The sequence below is a fragment of the Centrocercus urophasianus genome, unplaced genomic scaffold (assembly GCF_019232065.1).
Source record: "Centrocercus urophasianus isolate 14NV4802_14NV808 unplaced genomic scaffold, USGS_Curo_1.0 seq_12, whole genome shotgun sequence".
Classification (NCBI taxonomy): domain Eukaryota; kingdom Metazoa; phylum Chordata; class Aves; order Galliformes; family Phasianidae; genus Centrocercus; species Centrocercus urophasianus.
The window spans coordinates 953954-966818 of NW_024884364.1; the positions used below are offsets into that span (position 1 = coordinate 953954).

Sequence of the window (12865 nt, forward strand, 5' to 3'; positions counted from 1 at the left end):
TCAGTGAGTAACAAGTCCTGCTATTAAAGACTGAGGCAAAAAAGGCATTAAGTACCTCAGCCTTGTCCTGATCCTTGGTCACTGCTTTGCGCTTGGCATCCAACAAGGGATAGAGATTCTCCCAAGCCCTCCTCTTGCTGTTGATGCATTTATTAAAATATTTACTGTTGTCCTTTACCATAGCGGCCAAGTTCAGTTCTAGTTGGGCTATGGCTTTTCAAATTTTCTCCCTGCACAGCTTCACTATATACTTGTAATCATCATAAGTTGCTTGCCTACTCTTCCAAAGACTGTAAACTTTCCCTTTGTTCTTGAGTTCCAGTCGAAGGTCTCTGTTCATCCAGCCCAGGCTCACTGCCCGTTGGCTTGTCTTGACGTGGGGATGGTCAGCTCCTACACCTTTAAAATAACTTCCTCAAAGCATTCCCAGCCTTACTGGGCTCCCACGCCCTCCAAAGCTGCCTTCCAAGGGACCCTCTCCACTATGGTCCTAAAGGGGCTAAAGTCTGCCCCCTGGAAGCCCAAGGTGGCAGTTCTGCTGACTCTCCTCCATGGTTCAACAAGGATCAAAAAAATCTATAATTTCTTGATCACTCTAACTCAGATAGCCTCCAACCTTTACATCCCCCACAAGACCTCTGTTAAAAAACGACAGGTCCAGGATGCCTCTGCCCATGACAATGTGGTTGGAACTTAGATGATCTCTTGCATGGTCCCTTCCAGTACAATCCAGCACAACCCAACCTAACCCAATCCAACCCAACTCATTCTATGATTCCTTCAGAAATTAGTAAGATGACTGATATTCTCCATTTCCTTGCATTTTCTCCAAGGTTCTTCCGCTTCTCCTTCCAAAGCTGTTAGCCTCTCAATACCTTCACTTACAAACTTTCCTCTTTGAAGTACTGAAACTGATCTTGCACCATCCATCCTATGATTCATTAAAATGGAAATCATCTAAAATTCATTATTTGGGATTGGTACCACTTTCATACATTACTCACTGACTAGCCTTCTTCAAGAAACATAAATAAGCCCCAGAAAGAGATAAGATAACATCATGGACTTCAGTTTAATTTTCCACATCCCCGTCTTCTATGGTTTTCATTCCAGTTCATTCTTTTTCCTCTGAGTCTTGAGCAGATCAAGGTGAGATGGGCTAAGTTCTACTTTAAAGTCAAAGTTTGAAGATGAAACATTGCCTAAGTCCTGCATGCACAGTCAGTTTTCTACATCAAATTCTTTTGTTGTTGTTGTTTGGCTCAGCTTAAAAACTCTGATTGCAACACCTTGTTTCTCATCTTTGTTTAGTTCCACTGCATTTTAGCAATAAACACAGAAGATATGTTCACAGAGATTAGATTACTCACAGAGTAAGGGATGCAGGTAAACAAATCTTTCTCCGACACCACATCATCAATCAAGCTCCTGTTTTCCCCTTGATACTGAATTGTAGCATGCAGTGTTACAGACTCATTCAAGTGAGTCAGCTGAACACAGACTTTTTCAGGAGAATCAGTATGTATCAGAAAGGGCAGAAGCACCATGTACTGCCTGGAAAAGGAACAAAGCAAGAATCAGAACTGTGAAACAGTATTAAGAAAACAGTGGAAGTTTTCTAAAATAAAAGGAAATTAGCAAACCAGCAAGTCTTATCCACTACTATTCCTGTGAATTCAGTGCATAAACATGAGTAATACATCTTACTTTGGGTTTATACGTGTTAAGCCACCTTACTAATTTGCCTAAAAACAGGAAAATGCTTCACAGTAGGGAACAATTTCGATGCCAATAATAGATACTCCTTTATAAAGGCTGCTTTGTTCAGCTTCACAATAGAGAGTAAAGATGGCATGAAAAGTTTCAGGCTGTTACTTTTTTTATTATTTTTTTTTATTCCACAGTCCCATGAGACTCAAAAGCATTAGCTAAAAAATGTTGGAAATTCATCAGTTGTAGGGTTGAAAAAATTCCAGCGTCTGTGGCTGCTCCTTTTTTTGCCTGTCCAGCTTTCCAAATTCTCCTCATGCTGAGCAAAAATGTGAGTGCTGCAGTTCATGACTTTATTAAGATGAGCACACAGAGCATTTCAGAGGACAGTGCTTTGTCACAACAGAAGTATACCTGTGTCTTCAAAGAACTTCTGGCAAAAGTTCTCAGAGAAAACATTAGTTGGCATTCAGTAAAAGGGATAATTTCACTAATTTTCATTAATAAATCCAATTATTAAATCTGATGCAGATTAATTGATTAAAAAGTAGAACATAAAGAGTAAGAAATAATAGTCTGTTTATACAGCAGAAGGTGGTCACCAGTAAAAATCTCAAGGATCTGTGCAGAGTCCCTGTTGCTCAGTCTATTGCTGAATAATCTGTAAGGTACTGACTAGTGTACCTTTGAAAACTTTGTACTGTGGGTTTGTGTAGAAAATAATGGCAAATGAACCATTCATACAGGGAAAATAATGAATTAAGGAATAAAATATCACCCCCAACAGCGTACACATAGCTAAATTTGCTATTCCCACTCAGAGATTAGCACTGCCAAGAACTCTTGTAAAATCTTCAGAGATAAGTGACAAATGGACGATAAGGAACTATTCTTAACTCTCTTTTCTTAAATAAAGGAATAAAGAACAATTCAGAACACAGTTTGGCTATTGTATAACTAAAGGTACGTTGTCATATTCCCATTTAAAATAAAAAAAAAAGGATTTAGAAAAAAATTCATTGAAAGATGTCAGATAATCTGAAATCTGGAAGATTAACATTCTTTAGCACAGAAAAAAAGGTGACATTGTTCATCACTGAAATATCAAATTAAATCAAGGAACCTAGTGGCATCAGGTACTATAAAGCTCAAAAGATTAATTTGGTATGACTAGCTTGTGGCTCTTGAGCCTTCTCGTACTCTCAAGCAATCCGAGAACAGCAAATAAATATACTCAGGCTGCAACACGTGATAAACAGCAGCTGAATATCCTTCCCTGGGTAAAGAACAAATGGAGCTAACAGGTACAACTGAGTTTGATAACTGGAGCCCTGCTTGCATGTCCAGTGAGGTGCAGCCCATTAAAAATTACCCAGGTGCTTTCTCCATCTCTTTCTTTCACAGCCTTCTCACCACAGCTTCACCCTGTGCTTCCTCTAATCTCTTTTCCCCTGCTTCCTGTCAGTGGCACTGGCAATCTGCATGCAGTGTCCAGTCTACTGAGGGGACAGCTTGACCTACTTCATAGGGAATTTTGGCTTCATTCCTGTTCACTGTTTCATGGAAATTTTGGCTAATGTGCCGAATGCTCCCCTAAACACACTGTCTTCACTGTCACTGGAGCAAGTTTATGAAATTCACTGCTTATAAACCTCCCTTCAGCTGTTTTGGACATGCTGGTGGAAATGTATGGATGAATTAAAATACTACAAAATCCTTAAATAGCTTAAGTGTCCAAGTCCGTGTGTAGATATTCCAGAACAGAATGCTTCTAGGCTACCAGCAGAGACATCATCAGCCTCAGCAGCAGAAGCAGCAGCTCAGTATTCTGAAAACAGATGCAGTGACTCCATCAGAAGCAGGCAACAAGAAGGGATAGGAGACCTCAGAGTAAGGGATTGACTAAAAAATGCTGAGTTTATCTATATAGAGAAGGCAGTATAAGTAATAAAAGCTTAAAATGCATAAACTCTCAGCTATTTCCAAGATCAGACTTTCAACAAAAGAAACAAATGAATTTAATTAGCTCTATAAGTCCCAATTCACATCTATCAATTCTAATACCATCACCAGCTAGCATTTTTGACTACATCCACTATATTATCAAGCATAAGAAGTTCATTGTAAAATAGTTTACATGCACAACCACATACTAGAATAGGCGAACAATGCCTCCACTTGAATTCTTCCAGAAGGAAGCCAGAGAAGAAAAAAAATCCCACTGTTAGTGTATAACAGCATGGTAAATTTTTTAGTTGAAAAAACCTCTGGATGTCTTAAGATCAACTTCTCTCTTGGAAAATGAATGTTACATAGACCTTCACAGAAGGAGTTTCCACTATATCTCTGGGAGAGTCATTTCAATGCTGCATTAATGTGATAAGTTTTTTTCCAGTATCCAATCTGAAACTTATTTGCCTTTCTTTTGCAGCTGGCTGCACCTGAAGCAGAAAGAACAGCAAATGTTGCTGTTCAAAGAAGCTGTCTCCTCAGGCAAAATGTACCTTAGTTGGAAGCTTCATTTTGTTTTGACTTGGAAGACTTCACACCTCTCCTTATCCCATCTCTCGCAACCTTTCCTTCTTCTCTCCTCCCAAAATGGTGCTCAGGTAAGGGAAAAAGAGCAACATGTTGCTCATGGGAGGACTGAACAGTATGGATCCATGCCTTTTCTACCTGATCCCAGGCAGAAGTAACAAGAGATTACTGTGGGGAGATCAGAGAGCTCTATATGACCCCAGAAAGACTTGGCTGGCTGATCATCTCTAGAACCAGTGAAATAGAGAAGGTGAATGAGACACTGATGGCACAGTATGAGTCAAAAGTCAAAACTAATTTTAGCCTGATACCACTTCACCTCTGAGCACACAGTAAGCAAAGCAGTAAACACTGCACATTATGCTAGATCTACCACTGCTTGTGATCATGAAATCTCTAGCAGGCATCATGAGACCAGATTCAGAACCACACCTCCCCATTCTCTTTTCAAACTGGTTTATCCCCTTGCTCCTATTTCTCACAGCAGAAAACTGTGCTTTTGCGAGCACAGCAATAAGCACAATGATAGCAGCAAGGTCTGAAGAATGAGATTGCTTTGCCTGGACCTGGGACTGTGGAATAAGCCTCTCAGTAGGTGAGCTCATGATGGGCATGCTCAGGTATACCTTCTGCTTGGGGCCCTAAGCAGGGTGGACATAGCAGCCATGCTGCTTGTCTGCAGAGCACTGGGGTGGACACACCAGGGAGAGTGCCAGCGCCTGGCTCAATGGTGGTGAAAGAGAATCTAGGTCACAGATTCTCTTTGAGAACAAGCATGTCTGATGCTGCCAAGGGAAACAAACTATTTTGAAAGAAACACAAGAAAGGGAATAAATCTGTTAGAAAAAAAAAACAAAACTAAACAAAAACAAAAACCAAAAAACAGGAACAGGGAACAATGACTCAGTGATCAAAACAAGGATACTACAAGAAAGGTAAGTACATGCATGTTCACAAAAGCTGAGCCACCTGAAGATTTCTAGTAATGCATTTAGGCAGAGGTGTTGTGATGATACAGTGCTGGACTAGCTGAAGGCTGTAGCAAGAAAATGGAACACTGGCAGAGTTTTTCAGGAGAGTCAGCGATGGGCTAATAATGGGAAGCAGGGCAGAAGTGGAAGAAATTGTCACAACTGTTTGAAGAATGAGAGAAAGAAAGAAAAGTGACTGCAAAAAGAAACACTGTGACCTCCCTCCCTCCCTCCCTCTTCCATGTGTGTAGCTTACGGTTCTGCAGTGTGAGAGATATTTCCAGGGAAGAGGAAGAAAAGGAGAAAGATAACAGGCTTGTTGAAGAGCCAGTCCTTCCTCATCATGCTCAGCAGGACGCAGTGACTCAAGCAAACAACCAGACTGGTCTGGCACTGCTGTTTTCCTGCACTCTGTATTTCCTCTCCACTCTCTGCTGGGTCAGCCTCTTTATAACCGTTCTCTGTAAACAGCCCATGGGCTGGAGGAGATAAGGGCTGGGGGCCAGGGCACATGCAGAAATGTGAGAGCTGCAAGGAGAAGCTGAAACAGGGGTACAGTATTTGGCTAGAGACATTCAAAGTGGGGGAAGGGCATTTATTGGAGAGTATTTGAATTGGAAAGTTTTGAACCACTCATATTCAGATTTCTTCAATCCATCAGGAATCCGGTCTTGGGGAAATTAACTGCATTCAATACAATGTTACTTCCTGAGGGCAGCATGCAGTTCCAGAATTCTAATGTGGGATAATGTCATATGTTGCAAAACACAGATTTATAGGTATGTTAGGAACAAAAGGAAACCCTCAGAAAAAGACAATGCATGTATTATGTTAACATTATAGTAGTAGTTTGCTGAAAAAATCACCTAACAGGACTGCTATAGATTACACAATTAACCTGTTTAATGAAATGAGAGGGTGTCTGGGTGTGGAAGTAAGTTCTTTGAACGTACTTAAAGATCAGTCAGTTCTACTGGGACACATCCTTGCCTCCCCATCATGGTCATCATCTTCCAGCATTCTGTGTTACCTGCTGTGGAACCATCATCTGGTCAAGGGTGGAAACATTCCAGGTGTTCCAGGTGTTCTCCTCTTACACTTAGCCAGATTCAGAGCTGTGCTGCAGGGAGTTGCATCCATAACAAAAGTCTCCCAGAAACAGCACTGCTCCCTTAACTCATTCGTATGTGGATCTTTGGTTGCAGCACTGTTACCATAAAATGGTCGATCAAAAACATCTCTAAGACATAAATTGGAGTGTTGGAAGGTAGCCATTCTTTAGTATCAGTGCTGGATGTATTTAAACCTATTTAAATACAAGGACACAGAGGTTTCCAATTACCTAAAAGAACTGCAAAGTTTTCCACTAAGAAACAAGCTGCAGCTTGTATCAGCAGCTTATGAAGAAGTTCTATTTAGTAAGAAAAGAGTTTGCTAAGTTCCTGCTTGTTGCTAAAATGAAATATTCAGCCCAATCTTGCAGAACTCCCTGAGTAGACTGAGTACATTGGATATTTGCAGCATTCCACAGAAGACTACAAAACTGTAGCTGTGGGGCTTCAGTTTCTCATACAGTGTCTGCGCAGTGAAAGGATTGGGTAGTGCTCTTTTTAGAGATTTATAACCCCTGAGTTTTGTTGTGCACGAGTGATCCAGGAGAGAAAATACTTTAGCACAAATCACATTGAATGTGATTACATGGAGCTACATTATTGGCAGGGATTCTGTGATCTTTGCAGAGGGGCTTATAAGATCATAACAGCATAGGCATCCCTTTGTAAAAGAGTGAATGTTAAGACTGAGTATTAATTATGTAGTGTCTTGATTCTGATGTAGTAATCAGAAAACTACAGAGAAGAGCAGTGCAAAGGACCAGCAGAAATGTCTGAGGATGGAAGGAAGTTTGAGAATGGTGAAGCCAAGAACAATTGCAAAGTAATCTGACTCACCAGAGAGCTACATCAAGCAGGTATTCCCCTTATTACAGCTCTGAGTGCATGGGGAAATCACTACACTGAACATGCACACCAAAGAAATGACAACATATTTAAAAGGCATAAATATATGTATTCATTACGTTTCAAGAAAACAGGCTGAGTTCTGAGAAATAATTAACATACTATTCCGCCCTCCTGAGCATGTGCTCTAAATACATGGTGAAAGGCTGACAGCCATGGGATTGGTCAACTAGTAATCATCTTCACTGTGAATTTCCAACCTTTTAAAGGGGGGTAGCCCAAACCAGTTCCCACTGATGTTACATTGAGCTGAGGCATCTATTTTGTCATCTTATCCTCAGGAACAGAACTGATTGTATCTTGACTTCACAATTTCCACAGCCTCAGCATTTTGTTCTGGAGCTTACACTTACGCAAGCCTCCTCTCCTTCAGCTTATATCCACTCAAGTTATGTGGAAGGCTGTTCTCACAATATAGAAAAGCTGTTCTCATGATCCAGTGGTGTTAAAAAAGTAGTCAGTCTCCCTTGTTTATTCTACATTTCAACACCTCTGGTAAACCACAAAAGTTAGGAAAGCGAGCTAGAAGCAGTCAGTATTGAGTAAAAGTGTTATAAAAATGTCACACAGAGAAGGGATGAACACACATACTCACAGAAACCAAAAGATCTAGCAGATTATCAGTTAAAGATGGAAATACTGATAAATTGGTTGAGTAACTGTCTTTTCCAGTAAATAACTTACGTAAAGCTGCAGTTTTCAAAGCGATAGTGTCCTGGGCATCTGTTGAAGACACAACTCACCCCAAGTTTTCTCTCTTTTCATTCAAGACATTGAAAATTGAATCAACAACGAGAAGAATGGGCACATGTAAAGTATGCTTTGAGGATGAACACATAAAACTAACATTTATCCAGAACCATCAAAAACAGGCATTCAGTAGAGGACCTGCCCACTGTGATCCTTCTTTCACTAATCTATTTACTATCCTCGTGTTATTGAAACAAAAGAAGAAAAAAACAATTTCAAGAAACTGAACAGCGGAAGTTTTATTACCCTTAAGCAGGTATTCTTATTTGCAGTGCTGGAGTAGCAGCGGGATAAATGATTGTCCAACAAATATAGCCTTACTTGGAAATCCTCAATGCCACTGACTGTTCCTCTAGCATTATGACAGGTCCATTGTTAGTCCTTTGGTCTTTGTTTTTAACCCCCAATTCACCTTCCTCTGTTCACCTCCATTGAAGATTCCATGTGTAATACTGTAAGGTGATGGAAAATACAGCAATGATAGCATAGTAGCAAAATCTTAGGCTGCAGCAAGAGAAGATAAGCTCAAATGGAGGAGTTACAGACATAAACAAAGACAAAGGAAAGAAACAGCTTACCCTCAGAAGGCTTCAGGTATGCAAGGATCTCCAACAAGATACCCTTGCCTCCACTGTCAACTCTCAGACGAGAGCTGGGAAGGGGTGGATCCTGGCTCCACTCCTTCATTTCTACTACACTCCACCCCTTCACGGCATGAACAAATGACTGAGCAGATTAAAGGTAAGCCCTTTCCATTACGGTGATCCAGTACGCTGCAACACTTGTACAATCTGCCTGTTACGACATAGGTTGACAAAGCATATGACAATATATGATTGGTTCATGGTTGAAATTTGTGTTCCTTTGTAGGCCAGTACTGGATAGTTCTCCTGGACACACATAGCTGCTTAGGCCAGGGAAGATTCAGTTCACGTTCTATCAATCCCATATCGTCCACCACCAGATGTCACACTGATCATACAGTGACACTGGAGCATCTTGATGCCACGCTTCTCCTCCCAGCGATCCTGAGGACTGAGAGAGTCTCATGGGGAGTGTACAGACTTTTCAGAGATAATAGGAGAGGGAGGTCCACCCTCCATGGCAAGATACAGGCCTTGTTCCTGTCCTGGGTCAACACTTCAGCTTGCACTGAGACATGTCCTGGCCATCTGTACCATATCCTTTGGCCCAATATCTGATACTGCATAACTATGTCTGATATCAAAGGGGAGTCCTTATTTGCCATAGGGACATGATTAAAGTCCCCTTAGTGATGAAAACTGGAATGTTGACCACAGTGTCTGCAGACCATGTACCTATTACCAGGGAGAACTACCAAACCCCCAACCTCCAATAATCTCCAAGGTGCAAGTAGGTCACATCACTTTGGTCCTACTTGCACCTTTGAAGGCATTCTATTTTATGGGTACCTGGTTCTAGGTTCTCAAGGGCAGGGAACAAAAGATTATTTTCATTGCCATTTTGGGGTCTTACCCAGTTATCGGTACCTGTGATTTGGATCCTAAATGGGGAGGCTCATGTTGTCTGTAGCATCTTCAAGGACATTGGGTCAGTCGTTTCCAGGTCTTTCATTTAGGTCCCACAGGATTTCATAGAATCTTTGTCCACCTCTTGCAGGGACTGAGAATCTGTCCTCAGGGCAGCCTTAAGAATACTGTTATGGTGTTCAATAATGTCTGCCCCCCAGTGTTGTACAATTGCACCAGCAAAATGAGTTCCTAGGTCACTCTTGATGACTTGAGGTGACAGGTGGTGCCCACTCACCAACTTGGTGAGTGCCTTGATGGTATATGCCTGGCTCGGTCTTGGCACTGGATAGGCCTGCATTAGTCCACTTTCTGTGTCAGTGCAGGTCAGGGCATATCTCACCCTCTCAGATGGAGAGATGTGCCCTGTGTAATTGACCTGCCATTGCTGGAGAGGACCAAGTCCTCTGTCAAGATGGGCTGTTGTTTCAGGCAACGATCTTGGTCTCATCTTAGAGAAACCATCACATTCTCTGCATGCCTGGATGATATCAGACAGTTTTATGGGCAGCCCCCATGCTTTAGCAGCTGCCCACATTGTCTTTTATCTGGCATGCCACAGCTTCTGATGTAACCAGAAATAGATGATCTTGAATGGTGAATCCTCAATCCATCAGTCTCAAGCCAGGGTTTTGTCTTCATCATTTCCTGGTAACTGTAGAGGTTGCTGGCCAGAAAGGTGGTAGACATGTATAGTCCCGTGTTTAATGACATTTCATGTGTCCAACCACATATCTCTGCCTGGTATTGGTCAGATATGAATACCCACTCCTGGGTGGCCCACTGTGAATAAGCCCCTGGTACAAAGCCCAACTATCCATGCAGACGTTCTTGGTCATAACTATCCACACACCTCACAGAATAGCCCATTGGCTATTCTGACCATTCCCCTCTTCAAACCAGATTGTTTTAGCAGAGGAATAGTATGCCACTGCTCTCCACTTGCTTGGGTTACCCTTGCTGGACCCATCCATATACCAGGCATCTTCAGGAATGTGATATTTCCCTTCCTGAACTGGACTTCTCTCTAGTGGAGAAATTATTGTCTATTCTGGTGCACCTCTGTGATACGTCACTAAGCTTAAGATCTTCTGGCGCTTTTCTTTCCATGGTGAAAAGACAGACTATTTCTCAGGCTGAGATAGGTGACCCATCATGCCACTGTTTGTGCTTGGGCCATCCCGTCTTAGGAAGGTGGGTCAGATCTTTCACCCATCCCATAATTGGCAAGGTCATCTTAACTATGACTTCAGCTGTTTGGGTTATTGGCTCTACTGCCTGTAATGCTTAGAAGGCGGCCAATAACTGTTTTTCAATCATAGTATACCTCTTTTTTGCTCCATGCCAGACCTGAGACCAAAACCTAACTGGGGTTCAAATGGAATTTTGACGCTGTGATAGGTCCCAACCAAACTCGTCCTGAGCTACATATATATCAAGTCCAGCTGGTAGGGTAGGATTGAATATACCCAGCACATGAGCTGGTTTAACAGCTAGTTTTGCTTGCTGGAAGGCCTCTTACTCCACTTTCCCGCAGTCCCATTTTTGGCCTTTCTTTGTGAGCTGGTATAAATGCCTCAGCAGCTGCACTGTGGGGTATAAAGGAACGCCAGTATCCCAATATACCCCAAATTTCTTATAGCTGCCTTGGTGCTATAGAGACTTGGAACACCTGAACCTTATCTATTATTGCACTGGGTAGTACTTTGGTCTTTCCTGTCCAACCTACATCCAGGAATTTCACCAGTGGGCTTGGTCCTTGTACCTTCTCTGGATTTATAGCCCACTCATTCTCTTGTAAACAGGTAATCAATGCCTCCAGTGAGTCAGACATCAACATGATATCATCATTATAGTGATACTGTTTGAGGTTGTGGAGTTTATTACAATCTGCTAGGTCACACACCACTAATTTATGACAATATGTAGCTGAATGTACATACCCTTGCAGCATGACCTGAAAGCTCCACTGCCTGCCTCCCCACATAAATGCAAACTCATCTTGCGATTCTTCATGAGTGGAAATACTGAAGAACATATTTGCCAAGCCTAGGACACAATGGTAGTTTTCTATCTCCCTACTCAATGTGCCCATGAGGGGGGCAATATTGGGTATGCCTGTATGAATGGGCAATGTGACCTTATTAAATATTCTGTAATCCACTGTCATTCTCTATGTGCTGTCTGACTTTTGTGCAGGCAATGTGGAGATATTATGTGGGCTATGTGAAGGTCTTATGATTCCTACATTTTCTAGTTCCTGCACCACTCTGGAGATTTCCTCTTGCCCTCCCAGGAGTCTATACTGTTTAGTGTTAGTATTCCAGCACAGATTTGGTAGATGAATAGGCTCATGTTTCACATGGCCTCTTAATATTGTCTGTACTACCTGGATACTAATACATCTCTCTCTTAATCCGAACTCTCTCATGGTTGTCTGGAGAGTCAGACCCCATGGTATATCTGTGCCCAGTATATACTACAGAACTGGGACAACAGACATCTTATACTGGTGGGTGGGAGAAGCTCAACCCCCAACTTCAACCATGCGTGTGTAACAGGGATGGTCTGTTCCCCAAGCCCATTAATCATCACCCTATCTCTATGGAATTTTGTTGAATCACCATTAAAAAATTGACATTTCTGTGCCCATGTCTACTAATGCCATAACTCACTTTATGTTCTTTTGGGATCAAAAAATCTTCAATTCAACATAGGACATCCAGTCCTGTCTGGAGGCCCTACATGCAGGAGGGCTGGCAATCCCATCACACAATTAATTGTGCAACCACCAACTCTTTTTCCTCAGGTGACTCAGGCAGCATGGTCTGGGTCACTTGAAGAGGCTTTTTCCTTTTCCTGGAAACTAGGAAATCTTCCAGGTTCCATGTTCTCTTTGGTACTTTTTTCAATAATTCTCACCCCTTCCTTTTGGGGGATATTTTTAAACTTTTGATTTTTCTCCAACTGCCTCCAGAGCTGAAGGAGGACATGGCTATCAATTTTTGAAAGTTGAACCCAGTCCAGATTAAACCATTAAACATCTGTTTTAGGGATACACATATGGATGCTGATAGAGAAGTCTGTGGGGTGGGTCTCCTGGTTTTAGTTAGGGAGGGACCTGTGCCCCTTCCAGTTTATAGATATTGTGCCTGGTCCGAAGGCACTCAATCTCCCCTAGATCACTCACCAATGTGTGACCTGCTGGATAATGGCCTCGAAGGCTACTAAAGTGTATACTATGGGCACTGATGTGCCAAACTGGTGGAGAGAAGCTTGTAATATGAGGTTCCTCATCCCTGCAGAAAACTTAACCAGGTCTGGACTC

General features: G+C 42.0%; 1 protein-coding gene across 1 annotated transcript in view; it reads right to left on the reverse strand.

Moving 5' to 3' along the window:
• LOC122156280 (alpha-2-macroglobulin-like) overlaps positions 1-5588 on the reverse strand; it is a 35862-nt gene extending 30274 nt beyond the window's left edge. The window contains exons 1-2 of the mRNA XM_042810921.1: positions 5476-5588; positions 1371-1554 (exon numbers count right to left, since the gene is read on the reverse strand). Of these exons, the coding sequence (XP_042666855.1) occupies positions 1371-1554; positions 5476-5564 (273 nt within the window). The 5' untranslated portion in view covers positions 5565-5588. The remainder of the gene's footprint in view (positions 1-1370; positions 1555-5475) is intronic.
• Positions 5589-12865: the final 7277 nt, after the last annotated feature.